Source organism: Ursus maritimus, unplaced genomic scaffold, assembly GCF_017311325.1.
Source record: "Ursus maritimus isolate PB19 unplaced genomic scaffold, ASM1731132v1 scaffold_26, whole genome shotgun sequence".
Classification (NCBI taxonomy): domain Eukaryota; kingdom Metazoa; phylum Chordata; class Mammalia; order Carnivora; family Ursidae; genus Ursus; species Ursus maritimus.
Window position 1 is genome coordinate 28,170,314 of NW_024425119.1, and position 20,418 is coordinate 28,190,731.

Sequence of the window (20,418 nt, forward strand, 5' to 3'; positions counted from 1 at the left end):
GATCACCATAGTAAGTCTAGTTAACATCTATCACCACACATAATTACAATTATTTTCTTGTGACTAGACCTTTTAAGACCTTACAATGCCTATATTTATGTTAACTTTCTGAAGGTTAAGAATTTTTATTCTTTAAAAATAAATTCCTTTTTCCAGCATTTTTTCCCTAGGTGAGTATTCTATATCATATTTAATAAAAATGGATAATTTTCTCTGGGTCTTAAAGCAATTTATTATAATCTAGACATGATTCTGTAATATATGACATCTCTTCGGCATTCCTAAATGAGTAAAGGTGCACATAGCTGTAGTACCTTACCACAGAAGGCACTGGGTAAAATGGGCATTGGATGAATCTAGTCGTAACTTTCTATGCCATTCCACTGCTCTGACACCATTTGTAATTTAGAATTAACAATAATTGCTAAATTTTAGCAGCTGTAGTTCCCCCAAATGGGATGAAATTGGCAAAGAACAATCCAATTCACAGAATATCCATAAATTTTCACTTTACCCAAAATTAGCTTCAACCTCTTAGCAAAACCATTTCAGAAGTTATTAGACAAACAGCAGGAGGCAGAAAGTGGTAGAGGCAAGTGCTTAGACAATTACAAATGATTACTCCTTGAATAATTAAGAGTTGATTCAGGAGATATTTTTGAGTTGAAAAAAAGAAGAAATAGAAATCAGTGGAAAAAAATTTTTTGAGTTTGCTTACATTATAGATTTTGAGTTTATATTGAATAAAAAGACTTTTAAATGTTTTCCAAGTGTTTATGGACAATTCAAGGGGCCAAGTACATGCACTAAATTCTTATTGTCCCTCACGTACGTGATTATAGTAGACTCCAAAACCATATTTTACTTTTAGTGTTCATACCCTCTTAATCAGAACAAGCCTGTCAGTGTAATGGAAGACTGTGCTCATGGACTGTGGAAGGGTGGGAGGCCAAAGGTATAGCCCATCACATAAAACTGTCCTGCCTACATGAGTGGCTGGACACAGGGCACAGGGTGGAAGTTAACCAACAGAATAGGAAGTTTCGCTTTGAGTTTGCCCCTCTCTCCCACAACCCTGCCACCCAGGTCAGCAAGAAGACAATTCACATTGCCCTTTGATCCTGTGTGGCAACGTAAGGTGAAAAAAGGAGAGCAAATAGTTGGGCTTTTATTTTTCTCTTTTGATCCCTGCTCTTTATGTCAAGTGCTAATGCACAAAAGTACAAATTTCTATATTTAGCTCAATCAAAACTCAAGACGTCCCCCTATCTAAAAACAGAGAATCAACAATTCCTCTCAAGCCTGAAGTAATCTCTGAATCCAACTCTTTAATTTTACAGATGAAGAAACTGAGGCCCAAAAAGTTAGGCAACTTCCTGACACCTGTTCCAGATAAACATCCTCAAACAGCCTAGTGGCTTAAAAGATTTTTTTCCTCCCATTTTCCTCATCTCCAACATCAGTAATTTCCTCTAAAATAAGAGATGAAGTCAAACCTTGCTGAAGACAGTATTGCTGCCTACAGCTTTCTTTAAATCCACATCTTTATATACCTATCTCTAGTCTCTAGAAAGCAGGATGTGTTGAAAGGCTTAGGGGGAGAAAGTAGGTCACTATAATTCAAATGGATGATTCAGTAACTTTAAAAATGGAAGAAAAAAATTTACTCACTTGCTAATCTAAATGTTAGCCAACCAACTCCCACCACACATTTTGCACTGTCTCCTCCATTAATGCCTTCCTGCTATCCTTTTCTATCCTTCTTCTATGAAAAGAGAAAATGCTTCATCTGGGAAATTTTAGAGCTCGCTATGCTCATACAGTCACTGCTGAGCTGAAAGGTAGGGCAAGGTGGACATTCCCGCACTACTGGCCTGTCTTCCTGTTCCCGTGATTCTCTCATACCCTCCCTATGACTGCTTAGATGCGCCCAAGTTGGGGATCTGATTACCACAAAGTGAAAACAGAATTAACTTGTGTTATGAAGACTTAATGAAGAAAAACCAAAAAGCCTTTTTTCTAAAACGAAGAAGAACTCCATATGACAGGGTATTCGGATAAGTCACTTTTTAAATTTTAATACCATTAAACTAAAAATTATTATCAGAAGAGCTCAAGAAATTTTATATACACAATAAAAAATACACCTAACTCTCAGTTTTACATTGTTTTAGGACTAAGTATTTCTATATCTTAGCTGATCAATGCTGCTCACACATTTACGGTAAGTTATCACTTCTAGCTAAAAATGAAAAACATGGGGCGCCTGGGTGGCTCAGTGGGTTAAGCGTCTGCCTTCGGCTCAGGTCATGATCCTCGGATCCTCGGACTGAGCCCCACGTTGGGCTCCCTGCTCAGCAGGAAGCCTGCTTCTCCCTTTGCCTCTGCTTCCTCCACTGCTTATGGTCTCCCCCTCTCTTTCTCTGTCAAATATATAAATAAAATCTTGAAAAAAAAAAAAAAAAAGAAAAACATTCCCTCAAAAGAAAGGCAACAAAGACTTGACGTTTAATCATTTCTTCTGCCATGAAGCTTTCCTATGTCTCTACCCTAAAGGCATTCGGATTTCCTCTGCATATATGCTTAGCTCATTCATTCCTCTTATTTTTTTAACCTGTTTTTAATATTTGTAAATGACTTATTTTGGAAAGCAGACATTATATCATTTATCTTAATGTCCTAAAGAATCCTACACTGGCAGTGTATGAGACAACTGTCTGGTGAATGAATGAATAAGGCTCAAGGAGGTAGCCATTTTGTGGTACCCCAAAAATGTACACAGGAGGAAGAGGTATCCAGGAATGTGAGGCCAGGGCAGCTCTCTCCATGCTCAGTAAGGGATATATTCTCAATGGCTGAAGTTAAACTGGCAAAGGGTAAGCCAGAGGAGAATACTTAAAATATTCCCATAGAAAAAATAAACAATAAAATATTCTTATAGTTTATATATTCTATGTAATATAGAATATAAGAATAAAATATTCTTATAGAATCTCAGGGTAAGATACAACAAAAAGTGGAAAAGCAATTCTAATTTAGTTTTTTGATTTTTTGCCCACCATTTACTGTAAAGATGAGCAAGAATGGGAGAAAGTGAGGTACCATTCTCTGCAATTCACCTTCAATACTATATTCTTCTACCATCACTCTCCCCACCCCAGCCCCCAAAAAACAATATAACAAAGTGGCCACCTGTGCCTATCATTTTAGAACTACGGGGAAAGTCAGTGGGTGGTTAATTATAAGTCTATGTACTTACATTAGTTAGCTAACAACTAAAATCATACCTTCTTAAAATAATCATTTTGTAAACTTATCATTTTCATAACTATTCTAAGAAACCCTGTCACTGTTTTTTTTCCCCTGTCACTATTTTTAGCTATTATTTTATTTTACAGTTTTCAGGGAAAGGAGGGAGGAGGTGAATATTATGAGTGAATATATTTAAATCACTTTTTTAAATGGCTATTTTTATACTTACTTCTCCAAAATTATGCGAAGTAGATTATTTCATCTCATTGTAAAAGGCTACCAGCACAAAGTGACCTGTGTGAATTCTCAAGATAAATAAACTTCAAAATTCTGAACGCTCTTGCAGCTATGTCTGTGATTTTCTAATTTTTTACTCATTAAATCAACACTCTTTCATAACTGGACATGCCCGTCTATTCAGAGAGTAGAATAACAGGAAATAACCTGGGTCAGCTGTGAAAATAGCAGTGCTTCTGTATAGAAAATATATGTTAGTACATCGTTATTTTAGAGGAAAATGCTAAGAGCTGACCCAGGTTATTTCCTGTTATTCTACTCTCTGAATAGACGGGCATGGACATTTATGAAAGAGTGTTGATTTAATGAGTAAAAAATTAGAAAATCACAGACATTGCTGCAAGAGCATTCAGAATTTTGAAGTTTGTTTATCTTTAGAGCCAGAGAATACATGCAGATATGGAGAGAAAAAGACTTCCCCACTACAAAAATATCCAGGTGGCATTTAAAAACTCTCAACAATTATAACTCATACAAAAACAGAAAGATAATATTTATACACCTAAACATATTGTCTTATAAAATATCATTTGATTAATATACAAATAGACCAGATACTCAACAGGAAACTAAAACATGTCACTATTTAAGTTCTTTTTTTTTTTCTTTTAAAGATTTTATTTAAGTTCTTAAACTTCAATTGCATTTAAAATAGATTTGGCTATTCTTTTTCCTTAAAAATTTAAAGGATTTTTTCTTTGAACCAACAAGATACTTAGATTAATCTAGTTAGATTAATCTAATAAAAGAGAAAACAAGAGAGTTCAGGTAATAGAGAAAAGAGATATAATGGGGAGGCAAAAGCAGAGAACATGCATAAGCTCAAAAAGAGCAAGACAGCTTACATACATATCTTATATGATCTGAATCAAGCTATTTTCCCCTGAACAAAAATGTTAATTTTAGTAGGGAAACATTCATTGGAATGAAGTAAGCAATGGATGATTACAGGAATCATTACCGGGTACAATGGCTGTGGCTTAGTGTGTTATTTTAAATTCACTTATTAAAACAAGAACCTCTATGGGAAATAAGAACAAATAAAAGGAAAGCACAGCATGAAAGATTTTATTAAGAAAGGTGCTAATTAAATAGCTAATAATATAAAGTAGTTAACTACTTAATGTTTTGTAATAGGCCATGGCACCCTCATCAATATTTCATTTCAAAGGTTTTACATTCCAATTCTGAGTACCATTAACGACAGCCAAAAAAACAGATTCAAAATGCTTCAAGAATTCCTATTTTTTTCTTAAACAACATCTGAAAACACAACACAGAAAGAATAGTAACCTTAAGGTGGTCTAAAAGCTAAGGGTTAGAATTTTTATCTCAAACACCAGTCAAGTTGGCATTTAGAAAAAGTTGGTAACTAGCTTTAGGTCTGAAAACAGAATATCAAAGTATTTGATATTTCTATTATCCATAGACTGCTGAGAGATGTAACTTTTCATTTGATGGAAGTCAAGAAACAAACTCATCTCAATTAATACAATGACTTTAAAGATTTTAATGATGGGAAAACCTGGGCTATATTGTTTAAAAGCAGAATTTATAACATGAATGGGGGAAGAAGAAATTAAATGTTATTAGAATAATAAAGCAACTAGACCATCTACTGTTGTTCATCTTCACAAATTTATAGCTGTGAAAATTTGCCACTGTCCTGTTTGAACCATGCTAGTCATGGTAACCCTCAGAAGTCAGGATCTGTGCTCCACAGCTCAGGCTCCACCCTAGTCCTACTTGGGAGATTCAGGACGGTCAGAGACACAGTTTGGACAAAGATAATGCTGTCTAATAATAAAGTGGCCTTGACCTAAATCAACAAACAGCAAATGCTTTATCACTCATTATAAGTTTTACCTCTTGAGGAAGTTCTAGTTTAGAACGGTCAGTTCCTTCTTTTGACTGAAGGCCCATCAGATAAGGGACAGGAGCATCAAGAAAATGTAGCAGAGAAGCAGGGAGGATGGGCACATAAACATGCTGCCACTGAAATGGGAACAAAAGTGTGGTGATGCCTTCCGCCACAGTCATCAAGCGCTGATAATCTGTACAGAACAAGGAAAAAAGGAGGAGAAGAATCCAAATAAAAACATAATCACTGCATTAAGCTTGAAAATACTAATTTCCAGAAAAAAAATGTTGTTGTAATAAATGTTTCTTTATGATCATGCAGAAAATAGGTCAGTTCTATCCCAGTATCATAATTAAAGAGTTCAATGGTTTCACCTGAATGGTACTAAGGGAGGTATGAGTAGGTGGGAAACATTATCTTATTCTTGCTTCTGAAATCACCCGTATTTAAGTTTACATTCCCTTAAAATGTGGAGGAAACAAGAACTAATAAAATTGCTCTTGGCATGTCTCCCATTAAAAATGTGCCAGGATATTGCTACTGATCACTTTTTGTATACATGGATATCAATCTAATCCCCAATTCAGAGGCTCTTTTTTTTCTTGTATATTATGATCATGGTTATGGCCTATGGTTATCCTGATTATATTTATTTTAGCCTTCATTTTGTAGGTATATGAAATCAAACAGATATATGCATTCATAATCATACTTCTATATTTAACCCCCAACTGCATAACTATCAAATCTAGAAACAAAGGGAAAGTTACCTGAAAACTAAAGGTTGATTTTTGCTTTTGTTTTCTTCACATGAATTAATCAAAACTACAAACTGCTTACAATATTAAAGTGTCTTCCCCATTTTATTGCGATATAATTGACATACAACATTATATTAGTTTTAGGAGTATGATATAATGATTTGATATATGTATATATTGCAAAATGATTACCTCAGTAAGTTTTGTTAACATCCATTACTTCACACAGTCACAAATAAAGTGCCCTCTTAAACCACTCTGCCATGGGGGTGCTTTATACATCCATTGTCTATAATCCTCATTTAAACCTTTGGAGGCAGATGTGTTTAGAATTCACTTTTTTTTTTTTAAAAGGTAATATTGTGGGGCACCTGGGTGGCTCATTCGGTAAAGCAAGCATCTGCCTTCAACTCAGGTCGTGATCCTGGAGTCACGGGATCAAGTCCTGAGCTCTGAGTAGCGCTCCCTGCTCAGCAGGGAGTCTGCTTCTCTCTCTCCTTCTGCTCCTCCCCCCTCTCATGCTCTCTTTCTCACTCAGTCTCTCAAATAAATAAAAAAAAAAAAGGTAATATTCTGCATATACCATATACATGAAATATCTAGAAATATCTGTAATATTTCTGCAGCAAACTTTATGAGTGTCCCAATAGAACAGATAAAGAATTTAAATAGGGTCATCTGGTTCAGGTCTGCTTTTTCAATAAATCAGTTACAAAAAGAATCTTTGATTTTCTGAAATTTTTTGGATTTGAGAATTGAAGAGAAAGGATATTATGGACTTGTAATTTTGCTCTCACAGAATTCACTCTGCACAAAAACAGTAAAATCTGGAGGAGTAACATTTTGTGGCAGTCTTTTAGAAAAGGTTTAAAGAAAATGATCAGATGCTATTTGGTTCACATCAACCCAAAGAACACCTGACCAAGCATAAACAGGATGTTTTCTGCTTAAAAATCTTTCTTGTGTTGTTTTATAATTTGTTTACAACTACTTTAATAGTCTACAGTGGGATTTTGGTAATGAGTCATCAGCTATCCATAACCAAGTACACTTCGAAGTTTCCTTATGTGATTCACTATTAAGACTTAAATTTTATGGGGTGCCTGGCCCGCTCAGTTGGTAGAGCAGGTGACTCTTGATCTTGGGGTTGTAGATTTGAGCCCACGTTAGGTATAGAGATTACTTAAAAAAAAATTCTTAAAAAAAAAAAAAGATTTAAGTTTTAGGTGAAAACCTGTTTATAGGAATACTTTTAAAACACAAACACCAGGTGGCCCCTAGGGGCAGGGGTCAGACATATGAACAAACAGCTGACCCAATCACCTCAGGTGGGGACATGGACACACATCAACACACAAACACACATACACACCAGCTGGGGCCCAGAGAAGCTGGGTGGAGACTGCTGGTACTCTGTGGAGACAGGGTGGTCAAAGGAGATCAGATGATCAGCTACCTAGCACTTTGCTAGTCAAGACACAGATGTTTGAGCTATGGGAGATGGGGGTCTTTCATCACAGGGGTAGGGGTGGGCAGCTGACTTGAAACCCCTGAAATCTATTGAACGTCCCTACTAACTGTAGCTCTCAACTGTAACAGGACTCCATAATGGCACATGCCCTGTGGGCTTTTTTTCTCTACTGTGGGCTCAGTAAGGACAGAGTGGTACCCATTTTATCTTGTTTTGCCTATAAAGCACAGGGCCTAGTTTATAGCAGTGCTGATCAAAATTTACTGACCCACCCCCCAATTTATTTTTGAGAGAGAGAGAGGGAGCACGCACAAGCATATGTGCAGGGGAAGGGGCAGAAGGAGATGGAGAGAGAATCTCAAGCAGACTCCCTGCTGAGCATGAAGCTTGACGTGGGGCTCGAACTCATGACCCTGAGATCATGACCTAAGCCAAAATCAAGAGTTGGACGCTTAACCGACTGAGTCACCTAAGTGCTGTTACTGACCAAATTTAATGATGCTATTGAATGTTGTAATTTTCCCCTCTTATTGTAATAAGTCCTAACAAAACACAAAAAAAGAAGGGGTAGGAAGGCCTGCAGATAAACTATAAAAGGCCAAATTCAGGGAAATGTCTTTAAGATTCTCTTTTGTTGGCCACCCATTTCAACCAAGGGTTGGAGTCTTATTTATTTTTCTAACTTTGGCACCTTATCTCAGATCTGACATACAATAGATGTTCAAAAAATATTTTTTAAAAGATTTTATTTATTTGAGAGAGAGAGGACGAGCAGGGGTGAGGGGCAAAGGGAGAGGGGAAGCAGGCTCCTCGCTGGGTGCAGAGCCGGAGCATAACAGTGGGGCCCGATCCCAGGACCCTGAGATCGTGACCTGAGCTGAAGGCAGATGCTTAACTGAATGAGCCACTCAGGCAACCCTCTAAAAATATTTTGTAACAAATAAATGAATTAGTTCAGTAAGACTACATAATTTTGCTGGATAACCACAATTTAAATAGATAATTGATTAGATTTTGTCCACAAGAGACTAAAGAACTAATTTTTCAGTAGGAGAAAATGGTAACTACTCAGACAAGAAACTGCACTCAAAAATCACATTTCTTGGATATTCATATATTCAGTTAATTATCTGCATGCCCACTTATAAAGAAAATTCAAATATTCATTTACTAAGCCATGGATACTGTCCGTTACACAGAGAATTTTTAGAAGTGACTCATTCTAACTATGTTTAAGTAGACTGTGTAGGGATCAGAACTACTGTTTAGAAATAATCAGATTTAAACATCTTTTTCCTGCTTTATATTAAAAATGTAAAGATTTTAATAGTGAAATATAATGCAGGGTTTCCAAGGCCCTTCAGAGCAGAAAAAGGACTCTCAGGAAGCCTCCACAATTTTTTGGAAGTGACTAGAGAATATAGCACATTGTTGCTCTACCAGGAAGATGTATTCCACATGTCACTCCTGAGGTTTGAGGAAAACAGAGCTCATTTAAAAATTAAGAGAAAGGGGGGAAAAAAAAGAAGAAAAAGAAAAATTAAAAGAAAGAAAAAATTAACTTCACAGTCATCTTATTTACAAATTTTACAATCTGACTGTATTCAAAATGTACAGTATGTACTATGTAGATGGGCTATTAGAAAAATAACTTGATTGTTATGGTGTTTATCTGCTAACTTTCAAAAACTGCTATTAGTTGGGGTGCCTGCCTGGCTTAGTCAGAAGGGCATGCGACTCTTCATCTTGGGATAGTGAGCTTGAGACCCACATTGGGTGTAGAGATTACTTAATAACAACTTTAAAAAAATAAAATAAATAAAAATTGCTTTAGTTTTACTGCGGGTTTCTACAGAGTTTTATTGTCGTGAAAAGTTATAAAAATAAACTATTATCAGGGGTTTTTTTGGTATTGTTGAAGATTAGTTTTCTAAGACAATCACTTACTTTAAAAAAGTCAATGTTTCTAATTTAACTAGTTTCTTTAGGGAAAAAAAAAGCAATAACACTAAAATCTAGGTTTTAAAAAAGAATTACAGTTTTTGCACAACATTAAATGGGAGAAAATACTACTTAAATGTCCATAAGTAATTTAATGTAGGGGCATATTCTTCTTCCAATCCCTTACCCATTTCCGACTTATGAATACTTTACATAAGAATAACGTTTCTTTCTTTCTTTCTTTTTTTTTTTAAGATTCTTTCTCTTTCTTTCTTCCTTTGACAGAGATGGCCAGCCAGCAAGAGAGGGAACACAAGCAGGGGGAGTGGGAGAGGAAGAAGCAGGCTCCCAGTGGACGAGCCCGATGTGGAACTCGAACCCGGAACGCCGGGATCACGGCCTGAGCCGAAGGCAGACGCCTAACGACTGCGCTACCCAGGCACCCCAAGAATAATGTTTCTTTTTTTAAAGATTTTACCTATTTGAGAGAAAGAGAGAGAGAGAGCACTGGCACACAAGCAGGGGGAGGGGCAGAGGGAGAGGGAGAAGCAGGCTCCCCACTGAGCAGGGAGCCTGATAGGGGGTGGGGGGTGAGGGGGGTGGTGCTGAGATCATGACCTGAGCCAAAGGCAGCCGCTTAATCCACGGAGCCACCAGGCACCCCTAAGAATAATTTTTTTTTTTTTAAAGGATTTTATTTATTTTGTTGAGAGAGAACGAGTCAGGGGCAGAGAGGGAGGGAGAAGCTGACTCCTCGCCGAGCAGGGAGCCTGATGTGGGACTTGATCCCAGGACCCTGAGATCATGACCTGAGCCAAAGGCAGATGCTTATGACTGAGCCACCCAGGCACCCCAAGAATACTGTTTTTAAGGGGTGCCTGGGTGGCTCCATCAGTTAAGTGTCCCATTCTTGGTTAGATCTCATGGGTCCTGGACTTCTTGCTCAGCAGGTAGTTTGCTTGAAAGATTCTCTCCCTTTGCCCGTCGTCGCAACTCCCCTTCCTCGCTTGCATGTGTGTACAAGCATGCACTCTCTCTAAAAATAAACAAATCTTAAAAAAAAAAAAAAGAAGAATTCTTTTAAGGAAAGGGAGGAATGAGAAGATCCACTTGGTTAAGAACTAGTAATCATTTATTCTATCAGTGCTCTTCAGTCAAACACCCCAGGAACACATCTGTATGTGAACAAGTTGGGTTTACTACTCCTTATGGAGAGGGAGCGCACACATCTTGGGGATCTGTGCAATGTCTTCATAAGAGGGTTTAGAGACAGAGATTTGGCCTGGGACTGGATAATTTTAGGGAGGGTATAAGAAAGTAGAGACTTGCTTTGGATTAGATACTGTCACAAATCAAGGCAATTCTATGACAGGGTGCCTCAATAAACCTGATCTATAGGGAAGGCAGATTAAGGTGGGGCTAGGACTGTATCTGGTGAGGAAGTGAAGCAGCAGTTACAATTCAGCGAGAGAAGAGGATGTCTGGTATTTTGTGAGGTGCACAGTGATCTTGCTTGAAGTGGAGGTTCCTGTTAGACTATTTATATTCTATAGAACAACATGGCTCAGTTGTGAGCATCAGATCAGAAGGATGCAATAACAGTGAGCCCTAGCTTGAGAACTAGATTGGTTCCTAGATGTCGGGGCCACTTTAGTATTTTTTTTTCTCAATTGTAAGCCAGACACAGTTGAAAGGCTCAAGACTATAAGCAGTCTGATCCTGTGCCAGTTACATATTTATTGCCTCTCAGGTCCAAATTCACTCAGCACATGGTCTATGATAATGGACTAAACTAAGCATTCTGTTTTGCGGTGAGCACTAAGCTTTACCAGTAGAAGGCGATGCAGAGACACCGCAGGAGGAAGGAGCCTCTCTTCTGTTTCCAGTGTACACCTGCAGCATTTTGTTTGTTCTCGCTCCTGGTGCATGGTTGATCAGTGGTGTGGTTATATGAAGACATCTGGTGGGTACACTTCCCCAGCCATGTGCCTCAGTGATTGGACCGGTGGTCACCTTCCCACGGTCCCCCTAACATGGATATTGTACACTCAGATCTCACACCCACAGTGGTGTCCTGACAATTTCTGTGTGCCCACTCACCAGCCACAGCTCACTTGAACCTCAGAGGTTTGTCTCCCCTTGCCCAGCGACTAAGGATCAGCTCTGGACCAGGCAACCCACTGACTTTCTCCACCATCCAATGGGCTGCAACCGCATTTTCTTCAGTGATATGAACCTCAGCCTTGGGAAACCGGCCACCCTTCCAAGTTTGTCCTTCCTTGGGTACCTGTTAGAGTTTTCTTCATGTCTTTATAGTTACTTTCTGTTATAGCTTAATAATTCTTATTACATTCCTCTGTCTGAATTACAGATGTGGTTTAATCTGTTTCCTGACTGGACCTAGGCTGAAAGATCCAGGGTTTTAAGCAGTCAAATCAAATCTCTAGAACCGTGGCTACATTTTCTTTTTTAAGATTTTATTTATTTATTTGACACAGAGAGAGAGAGAGAGCACAAGCAGGCAAAGGGGCAGGCAGAGGGAGAGGGAGAAGCAGGCTCCTCACTTAGCAGAAAGACAGATATGGGGCTTGATCCCAGGACCCGAGCTGAAGGCAGAGATGTTTAACCAACTGAGTCACCCAGGCGCCCCAGCTTGGCTACTTTTTTTAACTGCTGGTGGGGAAAAATGTTGAATCTCAGAGAAAACAAATTCTTCAAGTAATGGCAAGTAGCACCTTGGGCTATTTTCTTGCTTTGATTATGGGAAACTTGCACATGGAGAGTGAAAATAAATTATACACTTTCCCCTCTTATACTCTATATTGAAAGACTGATATACACGGTTTGTATTTCCTTCAGCACAATTCTCCCACTTGCTTGGGTATTCTATGTCTATTCTTTCCAGTTCTGTGTTCTCTTCAAGACTGGTTGAAATGCTACATCCTTTTTTATAATGCAATTATTTAGCAGAAACAAGAACATCCTTTTTAACTGAATCAAGAAATAAAAGAGCTTTCTTAAGTATGTTTTAAAAAATTTAATTTTAGGAAAATCATTTGTTTGATACTCAAAGTGATGAATGTGTAAAAGGCAATATTTTCATATTTAAGATATGCCTCAGCATGGCATATGAGGCTCTTCTTGACTTGGTCCTTTCCTGCCTCATTTCTTACCACCACCCCGTATACAGTCAAATCATCTGCCTGTAATTCATTCACTAAATCTAACATGTATTCACAGGTTTCTGTACTTTTGTATACACTTTTTCTCTGTCTAGAAGGTCCCTTCCCCTTTCAGAGCTTGGCTAAGTTCCACTTTTTCCTTACTATACCATCATCTGCCAGAGAGCAATGACGGTATGTTTAATCTCAGAATTTCCAGTACATGGGGGGCGCCTGGGTGGCTCAGTCGTTGAGCATCTGCCTTCAGCTCAGGTCATGATCCCAGAGTCTGGGATTGAGCCCCGCATTGGGCTCCCTGCTCAGCAGGAAGCCTGCTTCTCCCACTCCCACTCCCCCGGCTTGTGTTCCCGCTCTCGTGGTCTCTCTCTGTCAAATAAATAAATAAAATCTTTAAAAAAATTTCCAGTACTTGGTATAGTGAGTGGTCAATAAATGTGTATTAAGAAATTAATACGTTAATATCTAAGGCATGTAAAGTAAAACTATTTAGACACTAAAAAAATTATGATTTACCACATTATACAGAATATACTGTCAAAAATTTGCCTAGCAGTGGCTTATATGCAGACCCTGTGACGGCCCTGCCTCCACCATTTCAGACCCTGTCTAACCAGCATCATTGTGAGATCAAGGTCAGCCCCGCCAGGACAGCTTATGGGTCTGCAGCTACACCTGCGGTAGGGGGCACAGGACTGGTAGTGGTACAAGGCAGCTCCAGTGTTGGCTGGTGGCTCAGTGTTTGAGGAGGAGGACATGTCTAATGGCATTTGCACACTGCAAAGTGTTGCCAATGGAGGCATGAGGCTGGTGGTGGCCAGCACAACTTTGATGAACATCGTAATATGGCTAGAAGATTACACACCCACAATCCTGGGTGCTGTGACTGGTCACCCCCTGATGCTGGCTTTGAAGCCTCCAGTGCAAGCATAATTCAGCTCATCTCTCTGGCTCCAGAAATTCATCTCAGATATTGCCAACAATGCCCTATAGTACTTCAAAATGAAGGGCACAGCCTCTGGAAGCTCCCGAAGCAAGAGCTAGGATAACAAGTTTTCTAACGATAGAGAACTTGACCCTTGACATCAGCAAGTATGGCACTGATGTGAAGAAGCTGCACTACACCTCACTTGAGCCAACCTAAATGTACTTGTTTGTCCCCTTGCCCCCACAGTGACTGTTTTCATAATAAACTACTATAATAGCAACAAAAATTGCCTAAAGCTCACAAAGACATTACAAAACACAGAATACAAATCCAAATCAACGTAAAAAAAAATTCAACCTCAAAAATTCAATGGGTGAAAAATGAGCCACATTTTGCTTATCATGTTCACAAAGATTTAAAAAGAAAATCACAGCAAAGGTGTGGAGAAAAAAGTAGTTTTGTAAGTTGCTAGAGCTTTCTACTTGGCAGTATCTATCAAAAACTTAAAAATATACAGACCATTTGACCCAGCAATTCCGATTCTAGGAATTCATCATCTTAAGTATACAAAAACATAAGTACATAATGTTTTATGTATAAAGTGTCATTTATAACAGTAAACTATTTGTAATATCCCAAATATCTAGCAAAAGGGATCTGATTATAACAGTTACAGCTAGTTATATAATGGGATATACTGGAGCGATTAAAAGCGCATCTATATGATTAACACAGAAAACCAAAGTGTCTTTGGCAGCAACTAGGTATTAAGAACTTGTAAAATTCCACTTCTGGGTATATGTCCAAAAGAACAGAAAGAAGAAACTTAAAAAGACATTTGCACATCAATGTTTTTAATAGCATTATTCACAGTGGCTAAGAGGTGAAAACAACTCAAGTGTCCATCAGTAGATAAACAAAATGTGGTATATATACACACACTGAATATTATTCAACCTTAAAAAGGAAGGAAATTCTGACACATGCTGCAACATGGATGAACCATGTTGGTTCACTGAGTTCACTTATGTCGAGTGAAATAAGCTAGTCACAAAAAGTCAGATATTGTGTAATTCTACTTATTTGAGATATCTAAAGTAGTCAATCATAGAAACAGAAAGTAGAATGGTAGTTGCCAGGGCCTGGAAGGGGGGAACATGGGGAAGTGTCCAACAGGTATAGAGTTTCAGTGTTACAAGATAAAAAATTCTAGAGACTGACTGCATAATAACAATGTGAATATACTTAATCCTACTGAACTGTTCACTATGAAATAATTAGGATGGTGAATGGTACGTATTTCTTTTTATAAAAGATTTATTTTAGAGAGAGAAAGAGTGAGTGAGCGTGGGGGGGTCAGGGCAGAGGGAGGGAGAGAGAGAATCTCAAGCAGATGCCCCCACTGAGCACAGAGCCCAACTTGGGGCTCGATCTCAGGACCCTATCATGACCTGAGCTGAAATTAAAAGTCAGATGCTAAACCAACTAAACCACCCATGTGCCCCGGTATGTACTTCTTTAAACACACTTTTTTAAACACTTCCAAAATCAGGGGTGCCTGGGTAGCTCAGTCAGTTAAACATTCTGACTCTTGACTTTGGCTCAGGTCATGATCTCAGGGTCCTGTGATCAAGCCACGTGGGGTTCCATACTCAGTGGGGAGTTTGCTTGAGATCCTCTCACTCCCTCTGCCCCTCGCTCCCATGCAAACTTTCTCTCCCTCTCAAATAAATAAATCTTTAACAACTTGTTAAACCTAAGCTATATGAAAATAATTTGTGGTCAAAAGAATCCACAAAATGGATAATTTATGAGAATAATTTTAATATAACTTTAAAAGGATGTTTTATTTGATGTTAGATGACTTTTAAAAAATATACATGTGTTTCAAAGTGAAACAGGGTTTGCAAAATAGGTAATGAACCAAGTACTTGTTGAGAATTGCTTTTTATTAAATTCTTTTTTTTAAGATTTTATTTATTTGAGAGAGAGAGAGAGAGAGAGAGAGAGAGAATGCACGAGCAGTGGGGAGGGTGGGGGAGAGAGAGAAGCAGACTTCCCACTGAGCAGGTAACCAGATGTGGAGCTTGATTCCAGGACCCTGAGATCATGACCTGAGCCAAAGGCAGACACTTAACTGACAGAGCCACTCAGGCACCCCTAAAAATTCTTATTTGATTCACAATTTTAGGGGTAAAAAGTACATTAATGACAAGTTAGCCATGACAATCTGTAAAGCCTCCAAAAATCATTGGCAATGGACTGACATCAGGCATTTTTAAAGCAAATTATTTAAAATGAAAATATGCCTCTTTATATCTATTCATTCATAAGAATATAATTTTCTAATACCCATGACTACCTGTGAAAAGTAGTATCTCTTATTGTTCCAACAGACGTTAAGATAAAAATAAAGTATCTATGTATATAACTATGTACTTAAATTGTTTAAAGTAGATTAAATATAATGGGTAACTGTTGGCAAAAGAGAAAACAGACATGGATTATTTTCCTATTTTATATTATTAATAGTTAAATTATGCCTAACAGTTGTTATATTCTGTAAGAGTTGACACCATCAATCTGTTCATTTTAATTTTAGTTCATTGATCTTTTTCAAATACGTCTATTAATGGCAGTATGCTGGACTAGAGCTCCTAATATAAACTAAAAATGCTAAATAAAATAATTTTAAAACACCAAATTCATGAATATATGGATTTGCAAAAAGTAAAGGAAGAAGTCATTAGTAGCCAGGAAAAAAATGGGAACAAGAGTCCAGTGTGGTAAAGCTGAAGTGTCTTTGAGACAACTGATCCAAGACGGCCTAGAGCTTGTTTTATTTCTGTGCATGTTGGGGAACAAAGGCCAAGAAGGGCTGGGATTCAGACAGTAGATCCTCTTGCATAAAGCTAGGGCCTAAAACGGTAGAAACCTCAGGGAAAAGGGATCGAGAAAGGAAAAACAAAACAAGAATAAAAAAGAAACACTGTACTGACAGGAAAGTGTCTGTCCTGGCCCTAGCTCTGGGAGGGAGGGGGGAAAAAGCACCTCAGAATTCCTATCTACTGGCTAGCTTTTGGGTAAGTTTAGGGCCCAAACTCATGCAATCTGTATGGTCCAAAGAAACACAAAGGTGAGAATTTTGCTGGAGGGGTTGGGGGTGGAGGGATGGGGTAACTGGGTGATGTAATGTAAGACTGACGAATCAATGAACTCTACCTCTGAAACTAATAATACACTATATGTTAATTAATTGAATTTAAATTTTAAAAAAAGAAAAAAATGAAGTAGATCTATGTTAGGCAAAAAATAAAGTAGACCTGTGTTGCCAGTGAACTCAATTGCTTTTGTTAAAGAAAATATAAATCATTCCTGGTGGAAGAAACCCTCAATCTTTAACCCATCAGATACTGAATTTATCTGATAAATAATATAAAATACGTATGTTTAATATGTTTGAGGAAATTAAGGAAGAATTAAGGAGTAAAACTGTTTTAGGGTCACTGAAAGTAAAATGTCAAAAGAAGGATTAACTACAGATTAAACACAGGTAAAAAAGGAATTAATAACCTGGGAAAGAGATACAGAGAAATCACCCAGAATGCAACAAAAAGACAAAGAGACACAAAGAGAGGTTGAGAGATATGGAAGATGGAGTGAAACAGATTAACAGGTTTAATTAAAGTGTCAGGAAGAAAAATAGAAAAAAGATGGATGGAAATAATATTTATAGAAAGATGGTTGAAAAATTTCCAAAAACTACTGAAACACATTAACCCTAGATTTCACAATGAATCACAAGCAAAATAAAGAAACCCTCATCTAGATAAATTACAATCAAAATATAGGTCACGAAAGGCAAAAAGAAAATCTCATATACAGCCAAAGTGAAAAGACAGATTTCCGGCCAAGGAATGACAAGTCGAGTGACTGTGATAGATTACTTCTTAACAGCTACACTGGAAACCAGAAGATGGTAGAATCTTGATCTCAAAGTGCTAAGTGAAGGAAAAAACCACTTTTAATCTAGCGTTTAATATCCAATAAAATCATCTTTCAAAAACACAGGTAAAATGAAAACAGCTTCAGATGAACAAAATCTCATCAAAAATGCCACCTCATTTGGAGAATGTCTAAGGATATATTTTAGGAAGAAGACTGATCCCAGAAGAACTATCTAAGATACAAAATGGAATGTAATTTTTAATGGCAATTGTGGTATTAAAAAGAAAACCACAGGGGCGCCGGGGTGGCTCAGTTGGTTAAGCATCTGCCTTTGGCTCAGGTCATGATCCCAAAGTCCTGGGATCGAGTCCTGCATCAGGCTCCCTACTCAGCAGGGAGTCTGCTTCTCCCTCTCTCTCTGTCCCTACCACCCCCCCACTCGTGCTCTCTCTCCCTCTAGTACAAATAAATAATAACATCTTTTAAAAAATTAAAAAAAGAGAAAGAAAACCACAGATCTAAAATTGAGTTACTTATACTAGGCCATGTCACCAACTCCAGGGCTTAGTACCTAATCCAACTACAGTTTCAACCTCCCCCAGAAACGCAGTTTTAACTGGTCAGTCTGGAATTTCCTGGTCAGCAGTGGTGAGGCAATCTACCTAATAAGACCCTTTTGTCCCCATAGGAAGGTGACCTCACCCAATATAATCCTTTTTTCTGTTTATGACTTCCTTGTCCTGCCTTTAAAAACCTTTCCCTTTCTACAGACCTTTGGAGAACCCCTGTACTTACTAGATGGGATACTGCCCAATTCATGATTAATAAAGCCAATTACATCTTTATAATTTACTTGGTTGAATTTCTGTTATTTAACAGTGGGTAAAGTTAAACAAAACCAAGTACATAAAGTAAAAATGTCTTATATGAAGGATTATCAAAATCCTGAACAACTATATCAAGCAAGCTATGATGCAGGTGACTGGAATTAAAGTATTTTATAGTATAAGTATTTTAAAGATTCTGACTGACATAAGACTAAGTGTTTATGTTAAAATTCCAAAATTTACCATTAAGAAAGGGAAACAGAGCTTATAACTTCTACATTAATTAAATGGAAAAACTGCAATGAGAAAAAAAGCCATTTCGGTTATTAAAAAAAAAAAAAAGCCAAAAAAGGAGGAGAAAAGCAAGACAAATGGTCAAAGTAAATAAAAAGTTAAAAATTTTTAGAATTAAATGATGAAAACACCAGATACTAAGACTTGTGGGATGTAGCCAACACAAGACTCAAATGCTTAATGACTTCAAAGACTCAAATGTTAATATTTGGGGAGAGGGGTTAAAGAAAGATTTAAAATAGTAAATCCAAAGGAAATAGGATAAAGAAGAGAACAATAACAACAGTAGAAATTAAATAGAAAAAAGATAAAATAAAGAACACTAACAAAGGTAAAAGTTCTTTAAAAAGAGTAATATAATGAACACACTTCAGGTAAACATAAGCAGGGAGAAAAGAGAGAAGGTACAAATAAACAGTATTTGGAATAAAAAAGGGAGACAAAACTACAGATGGGCAGAGAGTAAGAAAAAAAGGGAATACTAAGACCTTATGCAAATAAGCTGAAAGCTTTAGAAATTTGTTCCTAGAGAAAATATAAATGAACAAAAATTGATTCAAGAAAAAAAATTAAATAAATTGATTCAAGAAAAAATAGAGGAGCTTCTGGGTTGGCAGACACACTGAGGTGTTGTGCCTGAAGAGCAATATGGAAGCTCCGTGCCCCCCCCACCCCCAAAACATGTCCTACAAATCTCTTCCATTTGTCTGTTCCTGAGCTGTAGGCTTTACAATAAACCAGTGACCGTAAGGAAAAAGCTTTCCAGAGCTCTGTGAGCTGTTCTAGGCGAATTACTGAGTCTGAGTGGTGGGTTATGTAAACTCCTGAATTTGGAGTTGGCTAGGCAGAAATGAAGGTTGCCTGGACACCCCATTTGTAGCTAGTATCTGAAATAAGGACAGTCTTGTGGGACCAAACCTCTGAACTCATGGAGTCTGGCGTTAACTCCAGGTAGCTAGTATCAGAATTGAATTGAATTGTAGCGTAATCAGTTGGTGTCGGAACAAAATGATGTTAGAAAAGAAAGAAACTCTTGTTTAGTGTCATGAAACACCTATCATTCGGTATCAGAAAATGTGGGATTTGCTAGAATGGCCCAGATTTACAGTTATATGTGGTTTGGGAAGACAAAGGATAGAAGTGTGGGGGATGAGGAAACTTTGATTCCTGGGTGTCCACATGGTCACCAAGGGTATGGAACGGCAGCTGAGGTAAGTTTCTGATCGTAAAAATTACCAATGGAACTTATAGATGAATCTGACTCCTGGGGAACTGGTTCATGGGATGCCTGAGGAAATGCAAACCAGTAAGAAAAAAATGAAATACACAATTCCTTCGTGATTGTTATCTGTAATAACAAAAATAAGAGAGTGCTGGGTCACACCTGACATTACACCAAGCTGAGCTTCTGCCAAGTAGCCTCAAGACTGTGCCAAAAGGGAAAAATTATGTGAGGACAACAAAGAGCACTTCTAAGACCTCTGGTCACTCAAGTCTATATTGTGGGGCAGAGCAAAACCAAGAAGCTACTGAAACCAGGGGGCATAGTGTGAAAGAGCTATCTCATTTTGTAGATCAGTATCAACTTCTTGAAGAACCCTTTCTAAAATGGACCGAGAGAGTAATTCAGGAATGGTATCTTTGTTTTGAAATGCTGCA

At 37.8% G+C, this 20,418-nt stretch overlaps 1 protein-coding gene across 1 annotated transcript in view; it reads right to left on the minus strand.

The window, feature by feature from the left end:
• DENND5B (DENN domain containing 5B) overlaps positions 1-20,418 on the minus strand; it is a 181,963-nt gene that overhangs the window by 59,485 nt on the left and 102,060 nt on the right. Inside the window, exon 4 of the mRNA XM_040642308.1 lies at positions 5,416-5,603. Coding sequence (XP_040498242.1) covers positions 5,416-5,603 — 188 coding nt within the window. The remainder of the gene's footprint in view (positions 1-5,415; positions 5,604-20,418) is intronic.